Here is a 25,237-nt window from a genome sequence, read left to right on the forward strand (position 1 = left end):
AGCAAGATGCTGCAAAGACAGTTTCAATGCAGTCCTGATTGGTGTATATGGGCCCAATCATGATAACCCGCTGTTTTATCATTCTTTACATAACAAATTCGCAAGGCTCTCCCATGCACCTCAGCTGTGGGGCGGCGGTTTCAATTCTATACAGAATCCAGAGCTATATAATTCAAGTTGTCCTCCCAGGCGTCCATCCAGGCCCGCAGCCGCCATTGCTGCCCTAGCAGAAACCCAAAACCTCGCAGATGCATGGAGACACCTGTCGCCCCTGGGCAGGGGATACACGCACTACTCCTCAGCGCATGACACACACACCAGGATAGATTACTGGTTTGTCTCGCACTCACTGTTGCCTTCCATTGTAGATTCCAAACACCTACCACACACCTACTCTGATCACTCGCCAGTCCTATTAACGTGATCACTCAGTAATATGCCCCGAGGGGAAAACACTTGGCATTTCCCGCAATTTCCTTTATCAGATCCAGTTTTTAAAGACGACCTCTAGAAGGCGATAGACAAGTTTTTTGCCACTAAAATTGGGAGTGTCCCCCAGATGTGCACTATTTGGGAAACGTTCAAAGTTTATATTTGCGGCATAACCATCTCTAAACGCTCAGGGGTTCTCAGATCAATTTACTCGCAACGGGACAAGGCAGAAAAGGACCTGAAAAACCTGTAGAGGCAATTCCAGGAAAGCGGAGATCCAAAAATTCTATCACAAATGGAGGTATGCGTGGTGGACTTTGACGAGCTCGCCAGCTGCAAGATAAAACATCTAGGTAAATATGCTACGGCCTATGCTGGGGGGGATAGGTCGAGTGCCACGCTGACTGCCCTTACACGTCCCGCTAGAAGTGATACAGATATTTCACATGTTTACAATGAAAGGGGAGAGTTGATGCAGGATACCCATGGGATAGCAGAGGCCTTTCGGTTTTATTACAACCAAGTGTACACCACACGAAACTCCACCTTGAATAAATCAGACGACGAATACCTGGAGTATATAGTGATGACTCCGATAGAGAGAGACTCCTGGCCCACCTACGCCCAACTCAAATTATATCCGCTCTCAAAGACATGCCCAATGATAAGCCCCGGGGTCCGATGGACTGACGGTGGCCTTTTACAAAACATTTCAAGATCCACTAATACCGCCTCTATTGAATCTTTTTGAAGAGATGGCGCAGGATGGTATAATGCCGCCTTCCATGCGTGAAGCCATCTTATCACTTTGCTGAAACCAGGGAAACAACTGAAACAGTGCTCATCCTACAGGCCACTTTCACTGTTAAACACAGACGCCAAGCTATTTGCGAAGATACTCACCAACAGGCTGTCTCCCCTGCTACCCAAATCACTGGGTTAGGAGCAAACTGGGTTTGTTCCAGGCCACTCCCTCGCATGCAACCTGCGAACCCTCTTTGATATGATTAAACACATAGACCCGAAAATCAGCGCTGCTGCTCTTTTAATTGACATAGAAAAAGCTATTTTTTTCTTTTCAAAGAGTTTATTGTAATTAGACAACAATACACAGCTATATTGCGCCTACAACCCTGGGGCCGGCTGCGACAAGTACCAATAAGCAAATATGACACACACAGCTTATATGCCGACAACCCGGGGGACCGGCAGCGAATGCAAGTTAATTATAAACTGGTCTGAAAGTCTTTAAAACCATAACATGAAAGAAATGAACACAAAGTGTGCCATATGTAATCTACTATTGTCGCCTATGGAGAATAGATTAGGTGACAATTTATACATACCCGCCTCCCCCCACCCCTGTCTGCCTGCATCTGTCCGATCTGTCTAACATTTACTCTACAGTCGCTCATCCGATGATGCCCGATGGGTGGCTATACTTTCATACATTAGCAGTCCTCTCACTATCCGCAGGTCCCCAGACCACAACACATTCAACGCACTGCATATCCCCATACCAGTCCCTATGGCACACCACACGACAAGGTACGCAGCTCCGGAAGATGTGCCAGAATAATGATCTGCACCCCCGCCTCCAGCCATGTCACATACGGCTTCCAAATATTCACTGGTCTGGATAGGACTGGTGTTAGTTCCCAATACCTAGTCAGTTGGTCTTTGCAATAAGTGGCCACATGTAGCCAGCCAGCCAGCCAGCAACCGTGGGCGATCTCGCTCTCTTCCAATGTATCGCCACTTGTCCCTTGGCCAGCAACAATAGCATGGCTACCAATTTACGCGATTCTTTCGGGATCTCCTGCCCATACCCCAGCAGTGTCACTAGGGGATAAGCGATATCTGTGTTGCTGTAATATCTCTAATGTGGTCAATCACTTCCACCCAAAACTGAGCTATTTGTCTACAGGACCAAGCCAAATGTATGAATGCTGCGTCTTGAAACCCACAGCGCCAGCATTTTGTGTCTGCATACAGTCCCATGTGGCACAATTGTACGGGCGTGCGGTACACCCTTTGTAGATAATTAAAATGTATTAGCCGTAGTCTGTAGTTTGGCGATAAGTTCTCCAGCTGGGAGCAGCAATACTTCCACTGCTGTTCCGAGATTGGGATTGCAATGTCTTTTTCCCAATACACCCTGGAGGTGTATGACACTGTGGGGGATGTTGTTTGTGTGATATTATAGATGCGCGTGATCAGTTTCTTGGGGGAAGGATTAGAAAGAACACCCTCCAGAGCAAGGAGAGTCTGTGGCTCCCCGGGATATTCAGTGTATCGTGCTTTGCAGGCCGCCCTCAACTGGTAGTACAGTAGTCTCTGATATTGAAGGTGTCTGTTCTTTACACATATGTCGCAGTGTCAGAAATGTGGCATCTGGGTATAGATCACTGCCTTTTTTCAGCCCATGCGCTGTCGCCCGCAGCATAGTGGCCTTATCAGTAAGTGGGGTCAGCAGTGGGTTGCCTCCTATAGGCATGGACGGAGCATACAGTTCTTTTACTCCTGCGCGCTGTGCTATACCTCTCCATGCCCATCTCGTCACTTCTACCGTGTTGATTTCTCCACGGGCCGTTTGTAAGTCTGGTATACTGCTGCGCACAGCGGGATCGGAGCTATCCTATCTATTTCTATTGCTACGTGTGGCTGGAACGGTGTTGGGTGGTGCCAGAACTGTAGGAACTGTGCCTGCGCACTGTGTGAATAGAGTTCGAAGTCAGGGGTGCCCAACCCTCCCTGTTCAAGTGGCAGTGTCAAGAGATCCCAGGAGACACGCAGCTGTTTTCCCGCCCACACTAATTCAAGCACGGCCGTCTTAAGGCATTTAAAAAAATGTACAGTAAGTGGCATTGGTATATTGACAAATAAATATAACAGTTCAGGAAGTAGGACCATTTTTGTGATCGCGATACGTCCCAGTAGTGACAGGGGGAGTTTCTTCCATCTTTGAACTTTAATTTTAATCCAGTCAATAACCCTCCCGTAATTAGCCATCCACAAGTCCTGTGTGGATCTGCTTATGATGATGCCCAGGTAACGTGTCTGACTGCACCCATTGAATGGGGTAGTCTGTCTCACAATGCTCTGTTTCGTCCGTTAGTGCTAATAACGTGGACTTTGTCCAATTGATTTGGATCCCCATTAAGCCCCCGTATTTGATCACCTCTCTCATTATAGAATTGAAGTTATCTTTGGGATCCGTCATATACACAGTCATATCGTCTGCGTACATTGATATCAATAGACCCCTGGTTGTAAAGCTGATGCTCCTGTGCGTGTGGTGCTGACGAAGCCTCGCCGCCAAAGGCTCGGTTGCAATAGCAAAGAGCAATGCTGATAGAGGACAGCCTTGCCTCGTGCGACGGGTAATGTCAAAGGGCCCAGATATTTGTCTGTTCACTCGCACCCGTGCCATCGGGTGAGAATATAAGATCTGAATTTGGTGGATGAACGCAGGGCTGAGGCCCATACGGGCCAACAATAGGAATAGGAATTTCCATTCTAGCGAGTCAAATGCCTTAGTTGCATTCAATAGTGCCGCCACTGCCTTTACGTGAGTAGCCAGATAATGCAAAACCCCGAACAGCGTGCGCAGGTTATGCGATGTCGACCTCCCCGGTATAAATCCGGACTGGTCTGGCAGCGCGATCTGCGGTAGCATAGGCTGCAATCTATTCCCCAAAAGCTTGGCGTATATTTTTGCGTCAAGGTTTATTAGCGACAACGGTCTGTAAGAGTCAGGCGAAGTAGGGTCTTTGTCAGGCTTTAATAAAGCTATAATCGTAGCTTCTCTCAGGGTGGGGGGGGAGTATTCCTGTATCCATCGCTTCCAGATACACCTGTAATAAACGAGGGGCCAATAAATCGGCGTACTCTTTGTAAAATGCAGCCGTTAGGCCATCAACCCCCGGAGCCTTGTCAGCCGGCATACCGCTAATAACCTGTCGTATGTCTTCCACTGTGATCGGCATGTTCATTTATTCACACGCTCCATCATTGAACCAGGCAAGCACTATCGTGTCTAAGTAGTCAGTTATATCAGACTCCGATGGGCACGCACTGGACGTGTATAGGCACTGATAGTATTTAGACATAACAGCTAAAATATCCAGTAGCGTCCTGGCCGCCTCCCCGTCTGCTGCCTCTAGTTCTGTGATGTATTCAGCACATCTCGGAGTCCTCAATAGGCCAGCCAATGTCTTAGCCGCTCTATCTCCCTCACCATTGCATCTAGCCTGCGCATACTTATGCAAGTACGCCGTTTCCCTCTCTGCCTCTTCCTGAAATTCTGTCAGTTTTGCTCTGATCTTTGCATTAGTGACAGGGAAAGGGTTAGTTTGAAATTCTCTTTCCAATTCCCCGATCTCTTTCTCTAGTCGCTCCAATGTGTGTCTAATATCTCTCAACACTCCAGTTTTCAGCGCTATGCAATTGCCTCTTATGACTGCTTTAAAAGCTTGATGAAAAACACTAGAGAACACAGGGAGTCTATGAGCCAAGACAGATGGCTCTGCTGCCAACACAACTCTCAACAAGTCACAAGGGTACTCTAGTCGCCCTTCGACAGCTTTTACAAGAAACTGGGAGCACCTTCATGCTTGAATGAATACATCTCTAATTAAAATCAAAACTAGTCGACAAGATCCAAAACCATCTAGACGTGGATAACCATCAAACAGACTCCGGGATCAGTCCTATCATCTGGCCGTCCTACTTGTGAATCGACAGGTCCCTTGATCATCGAGACCACGTGCCACACGGTTGATTAGTTGTAATGGATCTAGTCCTCACAGAACTATGAACCGCCCTCTGAAGGCTGATTTTTGATGGTTGTGAATATAGTGAAAGTACAGTGCAACATAAACAAACCTAGTGACTTAAAATAGGATGATGTGTCCTCAGAGTTACTACTTTAATAAATGTCAGGGCACACCCCCTAATTAAAAACTAGAACAGTGCAAGTGACAGTGTGACCAAATAACTGTCAAAAAATGGGCCAACATGTTTCTGCCTACTGGGCATTCTGTCCCCCGGCTTTCATCAGGGCCTCTGCTCTTAAATTGTTGCTACTGTTATACAAAAGTAAGAAAATGAAAAAATGTGTTTTAAATAAATTTGTTAAGGTTGGAAACGATACAAACTGTACCAACCATGATTTTCTAATCCTCCATGTCAGTGAATATATGACAATCTATGAAAATATATATATACATATTAGTATGTGATGCATTTCAAACATTAGTAGTCCCTGAAAAATATTAGTAATTAAAAAATCTTTTCTCACCCAGTATGACAGGGGACTATACCTCACCTTGCCTGGACTAAGCTCAGGTCTACGTTTCCCCGCACTGTTGAACAAGAGGATGCAAACAGACAAAAAAGACACCATGTAACTCCTACCTCGGCAGATACACATAATGTCATCATGTCTTGCCTGTTAAATGTGTCAACCTCTTCCTCTCAGATCCAGCGAATAGACAAGACATCCGTCTCTAAAGTGTACCCATAATACATGCATTCAAAACATGCATCAGTCGTCATCAAAGCATCTTTGCTCGAATTATTCAAAATATGTTCCTTTATACATGATATTTCTGTAAAACTAATTGACACTTTACAATGGATATAGAAGTTGTTGTCATTCTAACACTCGTCCTTATTGTCTGATTAATGCATTCATAGTCAACTCTGTTATCAACACAAAGCCCTCATACAGCTATAAATCTCAAAGGGCAAAAACACGCGGTACATGAGCCTATTAACATGCTTAGTTCCAGAAAAACACCAGAAAAACGGCTTCTTACCTCCCCGTCGGTACCTCAAAGTCTCTCCTGAGACTTGGGGGATGTACCGAGCCGATGAGGTGCAGGCGTTTTGTACTTGATTCTACCTACGCGGGACTCTTTTACCTTCGTGTTTCACGATTCCATCAAAATCATACCCTTTGGCAAAATCTTCAATCTCCTTATCTCCTCACCCAAGTTATTGCCCTATTAGGTATATTACTTCCCTTTACACAGCAAACAACCGCGGTTAGAGGGATCATGGCATCTTCATACACTGAGCCCTTCTCGGAACTACAGAATTACTTCATACCGTCATCTACTGTAGTCCCGATATCCAACAGTGAAGTTACAACGGGTGGCTCTGTTTTCAAACTCCTGCTCACAGCATGTCTTATTCCAGGACTTGTTTTGGGTCATTAACTTGTGTGTACTTAGTCTCCCACACCCCCACAGTAGTTACTGGAGAAAGAGATAATGCATCTTAAAGCAACGCGCCGTGCCCAGAACTACAGAGTGACGTAATGCCCTCCTCTTACTGCTCACAAAAAGGGCCCCTCATGTGTTCCTCACTTCCAGTACCGATGTATGTTGCTGCGGTATCAAGGTAAAGCACTCTAAAGGATGAATGTATATTAGCTGTAAATTATGCATTGTACATCCAGTGTACTTAAAGGACTAGATCGATCTTCTACCAATTCCAAGCCTCTCGGTGACCAATCAGAGAATATTCACATTGGGAACTTAAATTGTTAGCATCTAGCCTCTGCGTTTGCGAAAAAATGCCAACTTCTCATGCCCCTTACAATTCCTCTCCTGGAAGGTCGCCTTCCTTGTTGCTATTACATCCTTTAGAAGTATTAGCGAGGTCCAGGCCCTCACTTTAGAGGAGCCTTTCTTCCAGGTTCATAACAGCAGGACTGTCCCCAAGACAAACTCTCAGTTCCTTCCCAAGGTGGTGTCTCCCTTTCCACCTCAACAAGACCTTAGAGTCATTGTCTTGTTCACTTTTTCCCCTCTGTAGCATAAATGGCTCTACACATGCTTGAGATTACGCGTGCTCATGTAATACATTCCCAGAAGCAAGCCCTTTCACAAAACACAATTTTTTTTGTTGCTTTTGCTAAACTTCACAATGAACATGCTCTATCAGAGGCTGACATTGCTAGATGGATTGTCATATGTATCCAAACCTGCTACATTAAGGCTAAGAAATCTTTGCCTGCATCGCCTAGGCCCCATTCCAAATGGAAAGAAGGGGTTACTATTGCTTTCCTCTGAAATATCCCCTTAGCTGACATTTGCAAGGCACCTTCATAGTCTACTACACACGAGTACCAAGCTCTACTGTGTGGATGTCCTAACATGCCAACAAGCTAGAGTTGTAAACAACAAGAAAGTTTGAGCCAGTGTGCACTCCTTCCCTTACGTGTAATCCAAGTAATCATACATGTTCTTCAATTGCGTGCAAACCGTTGTGAGTGACCCGTCCCTGGTCACTATTTTAGAAATTGAAAACGTAAAGGCACGTGACTGACGCGCCAAAACAGATGCACTGCTATAAATGGGACCTTTTCCCTTTTCAATATCTAATCTTCATCCATGTTTTTTCAAAAAAAAATCATAATCAGAATTTTAATCCATCTTTTCTTCGTAGAAACCACAGAGACAGAGAAATTCCAATTTTGATGTTTAGGGTTGGTCAGACAGTTCTAAGAACTTAGCTTCAATTTTCTGCAGCATCCACCAGCTAACCACTGCTTAGGGCAGTACTGCTTTACAATCTATACAGAGCATGTTTTTTTGCAGCCATACATGCTTCGAACTAAATAGGTTACCCTGTAAGCATCTGTTCGTAGTGTGTAGTGCTGTAGGTTCACATGCACACACCCCAATCCCTGAAAGCCTTTGGTTGCTGAAGATGTTCACCTCTTTACCTGCATACTTTAACTTTTTGTATACAACTTCTTGCATGTTCACCCAACTGTCTTATCGAATGCTCCAGCTCTACACTCAACTGCTGTGCAGGAAACAATATAGCAATGTAGCTGGTGCCTATGTACACTGGCAACTAAGCGAGGAGTCACTATACCTCTTCACTCGAAAGACTTCTTTGAAGGAAAAAAAGTTGCAAACATTCAAGCCCAACACTAGGTGGCAGGAGTATGCAGAGCATTTCAACCTGCACTACATGCTACAAATATATGCTTGCAAGGTAAGCAACATATTCCTTCCTCCACAAGCTTGGCTCTTAATTCTGCACACACCAGCTGTCTTCTGAGCTGCTTCTCAGCTGCTTCTCACAGGCTTTATGGGTCTCAGGTTCTATCCATGGTCCCGTAGAAAGCCTGTAGTATCCTTTCACTGGCTGTGCAGCATGGCTATGATACAACCAAGTTCACAATCCACTGCTGGTTGGACATAAGCAACTCTTTCGGGGGTGCTGTGTCCACTGAATTTTCTGGGGATGTTAAGGCGTGTATAATGGACATGCCTTTTGACTGTTCCAATCTTTCTGGGGACAGAGCAGATTCGGACCTGGAATGCTTCAAAGACTGAGCCACTGTGCTGTCCAAGGGCCTTTCTGCTCCCCAACGACCAGCAGCAACATTGATTTGCCCCCTCCGTGGCCACTGAATGGGCTTTCAGTATCACCAGCAACTTAATCCATTCTGCACTCCCCTCAGCATTTTCATTGCGGCGGCATCCACCAACTAGATAGACAAAAAGGCCAGCATGGAGCCCAGTCTCCCACTCCTCCAGCTGCCGTAGCCACCAAACCTCTTTAGCATGTACTTTTTGGCACTGAGCCACCCTGTCAGAGGCAGGATCCAACATTTTCTGCCAGGGTGGCAGGTGTTAGCTTTGGGCAAGTGGGTCCTTTAATTTGTGTCGGTGGGATGGGGTACTCCGCACCATTCCTCGAGACCCGCCCTGCCTTCCACTATCCCCAGAATGGCTGATCAAGTCCCACCGGTCTCGTTGCAGCAGGAAGTGCAGGCTATTTTGGCCAAAGGAGCTGTACAGAGAGTGCAGACTACGGAAGTGGGCAGTGGTGGGTGTTCCTGGCACTTCCTAGTACCAAAACTAGATGCCAGCCTCTGTCCTATTTTGGATTTCTGCATACTTTCGTACTGTAGGGCAAATTCAAGATGCTCACTCTGGCCTAGATATCGTCTGCCCTCCCCCCCACACCCTCCCCCCCTGGAGACTGTATGGTGGCATTGGACCTGCAGGACGCTTATTTCCATATCCACGTTCTGCAGGCCCACAAGCGCTTCCTGTGGTTCATAGTGGGCCAAGTGCATTTTCAATTCATTGTGCTCCCGTTTGGCCACATGGACGCCCTTGACTGCTCATGAAAGTGATAGCGGTGATGGCCGCACAGCTTCATATGTCAGGGGTTTCAGTCTTCCACATCCTTGACGACTGGTTGTTGAAGACTGGCTTGCCCCAGACAGTCCTCATCCACTTCCAGACTGCTGCGAACTTCTTCGCATTGTTGGGGCTTACTATCAATATGTTAGTCACACCTGATGTCTTCACAGATGCTCCCTTTCATCTGAGACATTCTGGACACAGGGCATTTTCTCTCCTATGTTCTGCAGCAGACAGTCCAGGATATTAGGGCTACAATCATTCTGTTTCAACCTCTCTCCTGGATCCCAGTGAGGATGATTCTGAGACGGCTGGGCCTAATGTCTTCCTGTATCCTACTGGTCTAGCATGGCAGGTGGTATATGCGTGCTCTGCAGTGGCATCTGAAGTCCCAGTGTTAACAGTACTAGGGGGACCTGTCCAGACAAGTCCAGATTTCAGAAAGGACTGCAAAAGATCTGCAGTGGTTGCTGCAGGACCACGATTGGGCAAGGGCAGACCTCTTTTCCTACCATTCCCAGAGTTGACAGTGTTGACCGATTCATTTCCTCTGGATTGGGACAGCCACCCGGTAGAGATGGAGATCAGAGGCCACTGGTCTCAGGCGTAGGCTCAGCTCCACATCAACATGTTGTAGTTGAGAGCCGTCTCCTTGGCATTGATTGGGCATGGAGAGTATGGTATCCTGAACTCCTGGGCATGAGCATCGGTCCGCCCATTAGGCAGCCCCTTCGGTAGGATTTTCTAATGCAGCAGCTGGGCAGAGTTGTGCATCCAAATGTGTGCATCCTACACCTCCTTGTTTGGAAATTGAGTGGGGAAATTGAGCTGCTACAGTTAAGTGCCTTTGACCTTCCTCCCAAAGTTGTTGACGTCATCTTGGCAGCCAGTCGTCTCTCAACCAAATCTGTTTGCACCTGCCATTGCGATAAGTGTGCGGCCTGGTGTTCTTCTAAACAGAGCAATACCTTGCATCACAAAGGATGTAAAGTGTTGTTGTTTCTATTGTCCTAGCCCTGCAAGGCCTTGCTTTGGGCTCTGTTAAATTGTACCCGTCAGCTCTTTCTGCCTTTTTATGGTTGCTGGATCAGCCCTCATTATTTAAATTACCTGTTGTGATGTGTTTGCTTAAAGGGATACAATACATATGTTCATGGCATGTGTAGCTGTAGACACACATGCTGTGCATACTTCTGTCATCTAGTGTTTGGTTTGGACATGTGCAACTTGTTTTTTTTTTAATTAACAAGTCCGTCACGTGGTACAGTGACTCCCATGAATAGATGTGCGCATGGGTACCGGCTCCATTGTTAAGATTGTTTTTTAGGTCTCCCGTGGCATCTGCGCACATGCACAGTCGAGCTCGCGAGATTTTATGTTTTAAGGAGAACTTCACTAGCGAGGGTTAAGCCCCGCCCCTCTGCTCCATTGGCTGGCCTCCTAAACGGTGGCCAGCCATTGGAGAAGAGGTCCTAGTGACGTTCTTCTGTCTCTTTAAGCCCCGTATTTTTCAGATTGACTTCCCCGACTTAATGCTGGCGTAAAAGCTTTCTTATCTTCTTTATGGGTTCAGATGGCCCCATAAAGAAGATAAGAAACCTTTTACTCCAGCAGGAAGTCGGGGCGCCCAGTTTGAAAGGGACAGGCTAAAAGAGAAACTTCTTTCATGTTAGTATAATCGCGGCGCATTAAACCAACATTAAAGAAGACAACCTGCAGCTGCCTGCGGTTCTGCTGGCGGGAGAGGAGCGACGGCTCGGCGATGCCGGCCTTGAGGTGATCGTGGACCCTGCGCTGCCGCCCTCTGCTGTGGAAGAGAGGCGTGCTGGCCTTGCATTGTGTGCAGTGGAGCTGCCGTGGCACCTCTAAAGTGCAGCCCAGAGTCTTGGCTGGTTCCGGTGCACGTTGGCTTGAAGCGCCATGGCAGGGTCAGAACGGCGAATTCGCACTTCAAGTGGGACTGAAGCAGTGTAGCCACCTGCCGTCACTGCCCGTGTTCACTCCGTGACTCTTAACACTGCTTATATCCCCACACCGGTGTCTCTGGCACAGGTGTGGCGTCCTGCATGCGGACTGCAAAGAGGAACACTAGGAGCCAGCCGTGCTGCATTAAAGGTACATTCAGATCGGAGACCTCAGTCCGGCCTACTCCCTGGGTGCAGGCCGCTCCAGGTCCGTGCCCAAGCTGCACCCAGTCTGGAAGTGGCAACTGCCCCGGAGTGGCAAGAGCAGTCTGGGACCGCGGGGCCGGACATCACCCGCCAAGAGGGAGGAGCCTGCGAGCGGGGAGCCCCTAACGCCTGGACCCGGAGAGGCTCACCGGCAGCGGGCCCCGAGGACCTTCACCCGCGGCGGGATCCACCGGACTGACTGACGCACCTGGACGAAGCCTCCATGGGCCGGCAGCACTGGCCCCCACCCGGGGGCTTTGGGCTCCTCCTCTGTCTCCTGCTACAGGTATGGCCGCGCATGTCCGGACCTCGTACTCTGGGTCGCACCCCACGTCCAGGGGATGGCTCACTCTCAAGCCCTGCACGCTCCTCACACAAGGGTTGGCTCACTCCCCAGCCCCTGCTCTCTTCCTTCGTGTGTTGCTCTCCTCCCTACCGCTAGTCATCCTCACCCTGGTTGAGGCTCGGACATTCCCCTACCTATAGGAGTGAGCAATCCCAGGAGTCTAGAGCAACTGCGGGAACGAGGCGTGGGAGAGTATCCTCAGCGTCCAGGGAGAGGTAGTGAATTTACCCACCGGAGTGCGCACAGCCCCCTGAAACAAGCAGTCAGCAGTTGCATATAGCCTTCTGCGCCCAGTAGGGGCACCTGCATCCCCAGCCAGGGCAGCCAAGGCGTCCGAAGCAGCAGTGGCCATGAACCGCAGCTTCAGGAGGTCGCAGAACCTACGCTTATTGGAGAGTAACAGCACCGTGGAGGTGAAGAGTACGGTGAGTGGGTTCAGCTCTCAATTGCACTGAGGTACGGGTACTCTCTTTCCGTACAGCTCCTGCAGTGTGGAGACTGGAGGCTGCGGTGTAAATTATATCCGGTAATCCCTGGAATGCCAGGTGCCGGGGCATCTAGTACCAGCCCTCTTTCCCACTTTGGACCTAACCCCTTCCATATGCGCCTCTGTGACAGGACACAGCAGAGCTGGAGACTAAGATCTCAACATTCTGTATGTTTCTACATTGTTATTTGCAAAGTATCAGTTTGCTTGATAAAGCTCATTGAATAGTGGGGTCTGTCCATATTTGTTACTTGCTGGTGTTCCTGGAGTACACGGTTTCTCAATTTCATTTTGCACAATATAGGCTGTTGCTCAAACATGGAACAGAAGATTGATTGGTGGATATACTTGCCTTTTGTCCTCAACCAATTTCTTTGTTGGTAGCTCCGGCCGCTTTACTAAGTCACTTTTTTAGGGTAGACTAAGTCTACAGTATTTACATTTAACTTTTGTTGCTGTAGGATGAGCGTGTGGGTAGAGGTGGTGTTATCAGTCTCAGTTCGCAAGTCACTGCTGTCTGTGCATCCTCTGCACTGTGAAACGTTTGCATCACTGTACTTGCATGTATGATAATCTGCTGTTTGGTTCAGGTTTAAGTCCTATGTCCCTCACACAAAATTACCACAAACAAAATCCATTTAAGATGGAATCGATCCTGTATTCTAACTTTTTTTCACCAGGCAGTCGCCTCTCACGTCCCACATCAGTGTTAGTTTGCACACGCTGTATTCGTATGGCTCTGGCTATTACTTTCCCAAACAAATTTAATGCATTGCCCGCCTTGTGTAACATGCTGGTGCGTTGCAGGAAGGTGTCATATTTCTCCGTTCAGAGTAGGCACGTTTAATGTTTACTTTAGGGACGTCTGGTAGATGCACTTGTGTGTGTGTGACGCCATGCGTGACTAGGCTATGCACAAGGTATTGGATGGCATGGATACTTGTGGCATTGTCCCTTGTTTGGTGCGTGTATGTTAGGGTGCGCACATGGCACCTGACTATGTGAGTAGGACGTGCAAAGGGTATGAGGGTTGCATCTGTTGTGTGCTATGTGAGAGGCTGTGCACATGGCACTAGACGGTGTGAGGAAGCGTGCAAAGTGTTGTTGGGGTTGTATCACTTATTTGGTGTATGAGAGGATGTTCACACAGCACTGGTTGGAGTGAGTAGGGCAGGCAGCTGGTTCCGGAGGCTCTATCCCCAGTGCTTAATTTGAGCCAGTGGTTTCCAGTGCTTGACAGGGGCACTTAATTTATCAACACCGGCACGTCTGACAGTCTACAACATGGCGGCGCTCATTGTCTAATTTAGAGATGAGCACACGTTGTTTCTTATTTCAATAGAGCAGACCTTAGAAATAACTAATACCTGCCACCCAAGCCATTCTTACAATTGTGGAGACCCGGAATAGTACTAATTGTCTCACTTGTAAGAGCGTGGTGGTTAGTAGTTGTGTTGATACTGTCACTGAAAGCGCAGGCAGGGGCAACGGGAGGTGCAAGCTGCAGTGGCCTCCTGATGAAGGCCCTGGCACTTATTTATTTTGCAAATTTAGCACCGTCTATCCCTCATCTGGCGCGTGAGAGGGTGTGCACAGGGTGCCCTATGGTGAGTTTTTGAGGCTTTGGCCCTAGTCTGGTGTGTGTCACTAGATGGTGTGAGAAGGCCAATGAAAGGGTTCTGAGGGCTGTACCCCAAGTCTAGTGTGGTGCAAAGCGCACTAGATATTGTTAACTGGGCGCGCACGGGGTTCTGAAGGCTGTATCCCTTGTTGGGTATGTAAGAGGGTGTGCACAGGGCACTGGAAGGTGTGAGGGGCTGTACACAAGCCTCTGGGGGGCTGTACTCCTTCTCTGGTGATGTAGAGGGTATGCACATGGCTTTAGATGGTGTGAGGAGGCTTTGCAGAGAGTTCATGGTGTGTTGCTCACCTTTTTATTTTGGTGTTAAGGTGGTACTGGGTAGTGTGATGGCATGCATTGCAGACACATCTGGAGGATGTACGTAGAGCGTATCCATTGTGTAGGCTGCATGAGTAAGCTATTGGCATTGTAAATGACAATGCCATTTATTTATCTGTTTTCAAAACCAACATGAATAAAAATGTTGTCAATAACAATGTCAATAGCTCTAACTTTTGCAAAAGCGAGACCGTTGCATTGTAAATGCTCGTTTTTCTACCTTCCTGGTCGGACATGCTTCAGCGAGCTCCGGGTCCATGCCTCATGGTGTTGTCTTCAGGCCCACTCAAATCCTATCTGCTCGTCAGTATTGTGTATTTGTTGCATCTCCTCTCTCGTTTTGAATCGCCGTGTCCTGTCCAGTTCGACCTCCGAAACTCCTTTGATACCCTGCTCGGGGCATTGTCTCTCCTGGGCTGTTTCCAGTCAGTTCGCTCCATGAGCATGTCCTTTGACAGAAAGAACTCCATTTTGAAACTGCTCAAAGTGTTGAGTGAAGTTTCCATGGAAAGACCTAGATGAGTCAGTCTCTGAATCACTGTGAGACCCCTGCAAAGCTTACCTCGGCTTTCGCAAAAAGTAACGTGTCCTGTATCGTCAAGATCAATGTCTTGCATCTGCATCCGTGGCTCATAGACTAAGCAACAACATGCCAGATCTCTTTGGCGAACATGACGTCGTAGGTGACCGCCAGCAGGGAACATCCGCCAAGGAGGCTCACGTCTATTCCTGCGCGGACTCCAGCCCTGACGCGGAGGCCGATGAACCATTGCCTTCTCTGGGACAAGCGTTGAAGAGGGCTACAGTGAGTACAAACTCCCTTCTAGCCACCCCGGCACCGAAAAGAAGCTGAGCACCCCACGAGGGGATGGGGCGTTGAGTCCTGAAGACAGACACCAGGCTTCCGGTCCACCACTGCTCGAAGGCAGTGGTTGTCACTGACCGCATGGATGCACTTCTACAGCCAAAGCAAATCTTGCCATTTGTGCTGACACTAAAAAGCCTGCTTGGACCCAAAGCACTCTGCGCAATGTTGAAAACTGGTTTGGATATGAAAAACTTGGCATGCTTGGCTCCAGATTCCATCCTCTCTGAAGACCAAGAGCAGCCCATCCTTCATCGGTTGCAGGAGAAACTGGACACAGCAGAAGCGGATTCACATTTACCAACAGACAGATCAAATCATCGCTTGGCTACCGTCAAAAGACCCTGCTCTTCCAAAGCACAATCTTACCTTTGAGGAAGTCATTGATATCCCACCTCCTCCACCACCACACAAAACTTGGAAGAGACATGACAAGGCAACCAGTCCTCCCCCTTTGTCTCACCCTTTACCTCAGTCGCCTCCTTTTTGCTCCTTCTCAACCTGACCTGCTACCTCCCTCTAAGCCACCTTCTCTACCTTTTTATCCCCTGCCTCTCTCACCACAAGGGCACCATTCTGGTTTTAGGGGACACAGCCCGGGCTCTCCTCAGGACCCTTACGACCAATCCTTTGAGCCCTGTTCATAGGATTACCCTTGGATCGACTGACATTGAGGTCCCGGGAGACACTGATCCTCATCTCTGCCCTGCCTGTCCCTCTCCACCCGATGACAACACCTCATCCCACAAGGTACTCGATCGGGCAGCCAGGTCTCAAGAGGATGATGACTTCCTCATGGAAATGCTCTCCTCTACCCAGCACTCCATGCAGGACCTCCCTATGGTTAAAGGCATGGGTGGACAAGAAGTGCAGGGTATCCTATTCGGGCCCTCTGTATATTATGAGTCAATTACTGCCAGACTCCCTCGCGGGTCCCACAGGCATGCAAACTCCCAAGGCACACACCTCCACCAGATAAAGAGAGCAAGAAGATCGACATAGTCAGCAAGCACATCTCTGCCCAGTCCGCCACACATTGGCACATCATCAGCTCAGTTGGCTTGCTCTCTCACTATGAAAGGGCCCACTGGGATGATATGGAGGAGCTTCTCCAACACCTTTCTGACCAATGCCACAAACGAGTTCAGGACCTCGTTACAGAGGGCAAGATCATGTTTATTACTTCCATTCCCTGTGCCTCTGACGCTGCAGACACAGTAGCTTGCTGGATCAGTTTCAGTTTCCTTATTTGAAGGCATGCGCGGTTCTGTGTCTCTGACTTCAAGCCAGAAGTCCAGCAGCATTTGCTTAACCTGCCTTTCGATGAGGAGCACATCTTCAGTCTACGAATTGGCCAAATGCTGGAGAAAATCAAAAAGGACACAGACACAACAAAGTTTGTGGGGGCTTTGCAGACACCATCTGCCCATGGTTCCTTTCAGAGGTCCTAATACCGTGGAGGCTCCAAAACCTACTGTTAAAAGACCACCACCTTTCAGAGATAGCAACCTCAGTATACCTCTCTCCGGGTCTACTTTCGGAGAGGTTCCCGGGGTAATGACTCCGAGTCTAGAGGCAAAGGTTGCGCCTCCAAGAGCGCATCCCTCGCCAAGCAGTGACTCCCTTATCCCAGATCACACTACATCTGTCATGGGACTCCTCCTGGGGTTTCTTCCAGGTGAGAGGAAATCACATCAGACCAGTACGTCCTCCACATCATACACTATGGTTACTGTCTGGACCTAAGTGTCACTTCTTCAACCAGCCCCCTCAACCCCCCACGCTGCAGACACTAACTCACCTCATAACATCCAGGCCTCCTTTGGGCCAGGTTGTTGCTCTTCGCCAAAAGGGAGCCATGGATCCCATGCCATTACACCAACAGGGTACAGGGATATACTCCCTCTACTTCCTAATTCCCAAGAAGGACAGGGCCTTCTGCCTAAACTAGATCTCAGGCCCCTTAACAAGTACATATTTACCTAACACTCCCACATGGTCAAATTTAAGTATGTCATTCCATTGTTGCAGCAAGGTGACTTCATGACTGTCCTTGACATGAAAAACAGCTATTTTCACATCCTGATTCACCCTGCCCACCAGCTCCAGTTTGTGGTAAGTGGCCAGCATTACCAATTCAAGGTGATGCCTTTCAGGGCCAACAACGCCCCCAGGATGTTTACCAAATGCCTTGCTGCAGTAGCCGCTCACCTCAGGCGCACTGCATTTCTGATCAACAGTACAACCCACCAGCAGTGCTTGACACATACACAGACCAGCATAAACCTCCATCACAGTCTAAGGTCCACTATGAATGCCATAAAATCCCCCCTCCTCTAAATCCAACCATTCTTAGGGGTGATCCTCAACTCCATGGTAGGGAAAGCTTTTCCCAGTCCAGCAAGGGTTCAAGCCTCTCAAACGTTGCTGTCCCTCTCTTTGAGTCAGATCCGTATGTAATTTTTCGGACAGTCATGCGCCTTCTCTGCATGATGCCCTCTTGCCATAATGCCTGACGCACAGCTAATCATGAGTGCATTGCATGAGTACCTTGCAGCACAGTGGTGACAAACGAAGGGTTAATTTGGTGCCATACTCATCACTCTCTGCAGTGGTGAACACCAACAACCTGTTGCAGAGCCGTCCCTTTCTTGACTCACTTCTGCTATTGATCATCACAACAGATGTGTCCCTCTCTGTGTGGGGGAGGGGTGGACTTAAGAGATATCACTGTCCAGGGTCAGTTGATGCCCCATTGACAAGGTCTCCACATTAATCACCTTGAGCCATTAGCTATCCAGCTAGCCCTCAAAGCCTTTCTTAGTCACATTTACAACAAGGTGATCCTCTTTTGCACTGACAACATGACCACCATGTAATACCTTCAGAAATTAAGCTCAACACGCTCTCCTCAGTTGTCAGTGCTCGCTCCGAGCATCCGGCGGGGAGCACTCCACCAACTCCATTTACTAGCGGAGTACTTTCTGGGAGCTGACAATGACTTTGCAAAACTGTTCAGCATTATCCTGCAACAAGTCCATGAGTGGGAACTCCACCTGCAATACCTGCTCCTGTACATTTGCCGTTGGGAGCTTCCTGATGTAGATTATTTTATCACCGCTGAAAAAGCAAAATGCCCAAGCTTTGTCTCCAGGGACACACCGTGCTTGGGCAATTCTGTATGGATCAACTTGTGAGAGATATTTGACTATACTTTTCCTCTTCTCCTGCTCCTTCTGGACTTTGTGTGGAGGCCTCCGCAGATGTCCCTGATCATTATTCTTGTGGCTCCCACTTGGGCCTGGCAGCCCTAGTTCACCACCCTCCTCGACCTATCCTTATCCTTGCACAGCTGGCCAGACCTTCTCACACAGAAACACTGCACAATCCAGCATCTGGACCCCAGGCTGCTCAATCTTGAGATTTGGCGCTTGAGGGCCTAGTGTTTGGTTATCTTGCCCTCCCTCTGGAGTGCATGGTCATCCTCAAGGAGGCACGCAGGCCCACTACTCAAGCCTGCTATGCTGCTAAATGGAAGATGTTCGTGCACTACTGCCTCCCAAAGCACATCGACCCTCTAGCTGCAACCATACAAGACATCGTCTTCTACATCTACAGACCTCAGGTCTCACATATACTTCCATAAGGTTTTGCTTGGTTCAACTGGCTGCTTACCTGCAGAAAAGGAACACACCTCTCTGTTTAGTATCCCCGTCATTAAGGCCTTCATGGAGGGACTCAACAGAGTCATCCCTTCTAGAGTCCTAACAGCCCGATGTGGAACAATCATGTTGTCCTTATGAGACTTCTGGGCCCGCCATTCGAGCCCTACACTCTTTTTCCTTACAGTTCCTTCACAGGAAGGTAGCTTTCCTGGTATCCATCATCTCCCTCAGACTTGTCAGTGAGCTTTAGGCACTAACCCTGGAAGAACATTTTTTCCAAGTTCATAGGAATAGTGTGGTCCCTCACACCAATCCTAAGTTCCTCCCTAAGGTGGTCTCTTCTTGCGACCTTAACCAAACCATAAAACTTCCAGTGTTCTCCCCTTCCCCAGAGACACTAGCTGAAAGGACTCTCAATAACTTTGATGTTAAGAGCCCTCGTACAATGTAGACAGGACAAAACCATTTCGTAAAATGCAACATATCTGTGTCTCCTCCAAGCCGCACAAGGGCCCTGCTTTCTCTAAAGATGGGATAGCACAGTGTTTGGTCAAATATATCCATACCTGTTAGGCCAAGAGGTGTTTGCCAGTTCCTCTCAGGCCCCATTCTACACATAGGAAAGTAGCCTCTATGGCCTTTTTAGGTATTATCCCCATTGCTGAAATCTGCAAAGCAGCTAAGTGAGCAATTCCCTACACTTTCCCCTAAACACTACTGTGTGGACGTCCTAGCATGGCAACAATCCAATGTTGGCTGAGCTGTAGTTTATTATACTCTTTTCCAGGCCTCTGCAACATCCTCTGGCAAGCCACCTCTTAGGGGAAAACTGCTTTACTATCTATGGCAAGTATGTGTTTCTACAACTACACGTGCCACTAGCAAAAAATTGTACTTACCGTGTAAGCATTTGTTTGTGACATGTAGTGCTGTAGAGTCACATGCACCCAGCCACCTCTCTGGAAGCCTACAGTTGTAGCAGATGCCTGTTTTCCTAGCTTTACTTTATTGCATGGACATGGACATGTATGCAGAGCATGTGAATCTACAGCACTACATACCACAAACAGATGCTTACAGGGTAACATTTTCCTTTTCACTCCCCTGTCACTTTACTGCATGGGCAACTTCTAACAATGCAGCTGATGCCCATATCAAATCATAGGTGGAGTCACTATACCTTGTGTCTCGAAAGAATTCTTAAAAGAAAAACAAGTTTCACACATCCGAGCCCAACACTAGATGGTAGGAGTATACAGAGCATCTGAATCATCAGCACTCCATTCCACAAACAGATGCTTACAGGGTAAGTAACATTTTCCTTTTCACTCTCCTGCCTCTTTATTGCATGGACATCTTTTCTGTCCCTACGCTCCATTCCTTCTTCACCTGCCATGCGGAAAAATAATCTAACAATGCTGCGTAGGCCCATGATCATATCCAATCATAGGTGGTCACAAACCTTGTGACTCAAAAGACATCTTCGAGGAAAAACAAGTTTCACACATCCGAACCCAGCACTAGATGGTAGGAGTATGGATACCATGTGAATGTGCAGCACTACATGACACAACAGATGCTTACAGGTTAAGTAACATTTTCATTTTCACTTTTCACTCCCCTGCCACCACCTCCAGTTAAGCCCACCCGAACAAAATCAAAAGTTGTTTTTTCAATTGGCCTTCTCTGGGAGTTTTCTCTACACTGTTAACCCAGTTTTTCCAAAGCATGGTTGCCCACCACGTTGTTGACTGTAGGCTGTGACAGAGCACCTCGTTTGGCTTGTGTAGTGTGTTATTTAGACCTTCCCGATGTGTTGGTTACGTTTAAAGCTGAAGACACTCCTTCACCGTTTAAACAGGCAGGAACTTTGATCCAATCCCACAGCCCAGAACTCTGATTTGACAGCATGTCGTGTGTAGTGTTTGGTTTCAGTTTCCTGGATATTTCTCCTGCCTTCATGAAAACCACTTACAAGAATATAATTTCCAAGTTGAGTAACCTCTGATTCTACTCTTTGATTATGCCTCTTCTCTACTTGCTTGTGAGTTTTTAACATCCATGTAACTAAACACGGCTGTCTAAAGTAGATTTTTTTTCCCTATGGCAGCATATCCTGTATTGCATTGTGGACAGTGAATGCAAATCGAGAGACGTGCTCCAGAGTTACTTTGACCTTTTGGGAGAGTTAATGAAGTTTAACATTGATGCTTTCAAGAGATTTAACAAATATGTCAACACTGATGAAAAGGTAACGAGAGGGCTGTTTGCTACTTTGTAAAGAAGTTATTACAATTGACCTTTACTTTTAATAAATTAGTTGCATATCCATTTTCACATCCTGAGCACTGGCAATATTTTACCGTTGTACATGACTGTATTGGTACATATTGCAAACTTAGCATAAAAACAATAAATTGCTTTTCATGAAATATCCAGGTGGATGGGGGTGGGTATTTAAAGATGATTGGTCATTAGGGTCATTCAGGACTTTTCTGAGACTGTAGCTCCACCTCTAACTATTTTCTTTGTCACACAAAACAACAGAGTTAATTTTCTTCTTATGCACAGGTTATGGCTGGACCAGCTCAAATCTTCCTTGAAGGAAGTGACTATTGTCTTAAGTGAATTTTTCAGTTGTCTGCATCTTGTATCGCCATAATGGATGTCCATCGCTGCATACCTGCAGCCCTCTCAGAATATTCAATAATTAGTACTAATTGTACACTGGATTCAGTTTGCCTCGTGAAAACAGGTTCAAACATAGTTTGGCCACAGTTGGTTTAAACTTATTTCCAGTATAAGGGATATTGATCTATGCTGCCTGTAGACTGTATATCCTTACTTTTATAGTGTTGTCATTGGTCAGACTGAAACACTGTTGATCCTACACCCCTCACTCACTTGCGATAGCTACATTAAAGAATCCTGTGGTGAGCAACACTCATTAGTGGAGCAAAGGGAAATGGTGGAGACCGAGGGAGCGCATGCCTCTTTCCATCCTGTTGGTATGCAACAGTTTGGTCTCCTGCTTTGTGCTGGATGTGATATATTGGATACAGGATCACTAAGGGGAAACAATCATCAGGTTATACAGCTGTTGTTAATTTACAGAGTCATTCTACATTTACACAGTCAACCTTGAAATTTCCTATCTAGTTATTTACTTGCTAAAGAGATTTTTCCCTATCTTTCTGTAAGCATGGTATGAAGTACATGTACAGATATTTAGTTGTGTTGCACATGTAATGCAGGCAAGGGTAACCGGTCTGTTAAATAGCTTACTGAAATAATGTTAACAAACTGTTATATTGTAACCTTCACCCATAAAAGTACACTCTTCTGGTGGATGGTTTGGACTTGCCTTTGTCTTTATACATTATGTCACCATTTAAATAAAATTAGAGTAGTAGCATTTAAAATCATTACTTGGTGTACATCCATGTCCCTATTAGTCCCAGAATCTCAGATAAGCATACACCAAAGAAAGTTCAAAGATACTAAACATGAAATGAAATGTCTATAATGTATAGGCAACTGGCAGTCAGCACAGAACTAGGTGAGTGTTAAAATGAAGTGCCACAAGGCACATTTCATAACAGTGAAACGCTTGGTAAAAGTCTTCAGCTGATACACTAGTCCCAACCACAATTTTCAATTGTGAAACTATGAAATGTGCACCAATCTTACTGGGATCTTCATCTTCCAGGAGGTACTGAAAGAACTGTGAAGTAGGAACTGACAATTTTGAGGCCATCTGCACTGGAGAGTACAATTAATTACTACAATAATGTGGGTGAAACAATGGCCTCAGCTGCTCTGTTGCTTCATCTTCCTGTTCACAAGTCTCAAAGCCAATGAGAGCTGTTAGGACGGACTGCAATTTTTTTGTGTGATTCACTCCCAAGAGCTGTAGCTATACTGAGCCTGAGGAAGTCCCACTGGCAAGCAAAGAGTGCTAGACAGGGTGTTGCTTTCAAATTCAGCCCAAAATGAGGTCCATTGAGACACGGGCATGACAGTACTGCCCACTCTCCCCCAACCTTAAACTTCCCCACCCCAATCTCTCCTCTCTGGTTTGGGCTTTGCAGGATATCAGTGGTGAAGTTGTCTGCCCAGTGATGGAGCATGTTCCTGAATCCTGGGTTCCTATCTCTGTTCCTCTGGGCCATATACTTTCCAGTCTCAGGTTTTCTAACCCCCTTAAATACACTTGGCATCCAGATATGCATATACTTTAAATTCAAGAGACCGGTTTACCAATACAGGGGCTGGTTTGGCAAATATACATATGCCTTCAACTACTGGCTAAATCGATGAGACCTGGAAGATTGTATTTATAGTCATAGAGGGTGTCCAAATCAATTTCGCCTCTGCAAGATTTCTGGACCTCTTCATCACCCAACAGATTTTACCATGTTTCTGCTGATTTGAAGAGAAGTGTTACATTCACACTTGACTCCTATTACTTCAGGACTTATTTGCGATCTAGGGAAGTATCACCAGCGGAAACCCTTTCCTCTGGCTCAGCTCACACATCAGAACGTGGCCTCTACAGTGCATCCAAAGTCTCCTTCTCCTCCGTTGACTCTACTCCTACACAGTCGCTATCGCCACCTTCTATGCCTCAACCGCCTACTGATACTCCAGTGACCCCAAACATAAGTCAGGGATCAAGTCACAGGTATAAAACATAAAGAAGGCCCTCTAGTAGTCTGATTAGGCATCAACATTCACGTCAACATTCTCCTCAACAGTACTGTCTACCCAGTAGCATGTCTCCTCACATTTATATCTCAACACGTTGGTCAAAATCAACAAGCCGGTTCGGATCTCCTCATCTCACCCACTCTTCTTCGTCCTCTGTTTGTCATTGCTCTCTGACCCTTTTAGGTTCTCCACTGGCGAGGGTTTCTCCTATTGATGACATTGCGACCTTTAACAAAGTCTCTGGAAGAGGTGCAACTAAACTCCACATATCCATATAAATGGTCCAAATTAAAGCTTCAGTCCTTTTCAAAACACTGCGCCACCTTTCCTCTGCTTGTCCTTTGCTACCCTTGGCTCTAGGTCTTCTGGAACCAGCGATAGAATTGTTTTAGCTTCAGCCAAATCTGCTGCAATATATCTGCAAAAGAAGTACAAACCCCTTGAGCTGGACTCTCTACTTGTATCTCGATCCTTCGCTTGATTCGGTTTTAGGTGTTACAGAAAGAAAATATCATCTCACTTTGTCATCCACTACATTGCCTCGTGGAAAGGAAAGTAAGAAACCTGATGAAGTCAGAAGAAAGCTTTGTAGAACATCCGCTGCTGCTGTTAAGATAGGGAGGGCTACTGCCTTACTTTGGTGATATGACCATACTCTTCTAGGAGACCTTTCAGAGGTTTCTAGAAAAATATCCTTGACAAGAGGCAATACTTCATAGAGGTTCTTCAGGAGGGTATGTTGTTGTCAGCCAACTGATGTGATTAGCGATGCTGCTGATTTTGCTGAAGCTACTTGTAGAGTTGAGACGATGTATGCTAGGACCCTTGCGGTTCCAGGTGGACTCAACAGAGGATGTACGTAACTGGCTGGGCGTTGTTAAGGTGTGGTTATTAACGGTTATGAAGAATTCGGAGAACAGTGTGTGATTTATGCTGAGGAGTAAAGACGTTCAATCCAAAACTCCCTGTGTGGCATATTCGTTTGCATGCTCCCGGGCTGGGGAGGGCGCTACAGCTGGCGACGTGTTGGATCTGTGCCCCGAAGAAACGAGACTGCTCTCCCTGAAAGTTTGCAATGTTATAGCAAACTCCTTGTGTGTGCTGCGTGCGCCCAATTCAATAAAAAGCAGTTCGAAGGTGGCGTGTGTGGAATCAAAGCCCTGCTCCAGCCCATATATGGCCTTCAAAGAAGTTGAAGGCCCTACAGAGTAGCAAATTCGGAAAGTCTGCCCGAAACCCACTGGTAAGGCCTAAAGAAGAGATACTTCGCCACATCAAAACACAGAACCATCATCGATATCGAGCAAAATGCTAAAGCCAGTGACAGCCAGGTACCAAAGTGCGAGCATGCTTACCAGCAAGAGCGAGTTTAGTGAATTCAATGATAAAAAGGCCATATGTCTCCGAGTCATCAGTGGCTCT

General features: G+C 47.0%; 1 protein-coding gene across 2 annotated transcripts in view; it reads left to right on the forward strand.

The window, feature by feature from the left end:
- Positions 1-25,237, forward strand: part of TRPC4AP (transient receptor potential cation channel subfamily C member 4 associated protein) — a 729,914-nt gene that overhangs the window by 518,131 nt on the left and 186,546 nt on the right. For both annotated transcript variants that reach the window (XM_086932356.1, XM_086932357.1), the window contains exon 15: positions 21,216-21,356. In XM_086932356.1, the coding sequence (XP_086788482.1) occupies positions 21,216-21,356 (141 nt within the window). The remainder of the gene's footprint in view (positions 1-21,215; positions 21,357-25,237) is intronic.

This window comes from Lissotriton vulgaris, chromosome 7, assembly GCF_964263255.1.
Source record: "Lissotriton vulgaris chromosome 7, aLisVul1.2, whole genome shotgun sequence".
In the NCBI taxonomy this organism is placed as follows: domain Eukaryota; kingdom Metazoa; phylum Chordata; class Amphibia; order Caudata; family Salamandridae; genus Lissotriton; species Lissotriton vulgaris.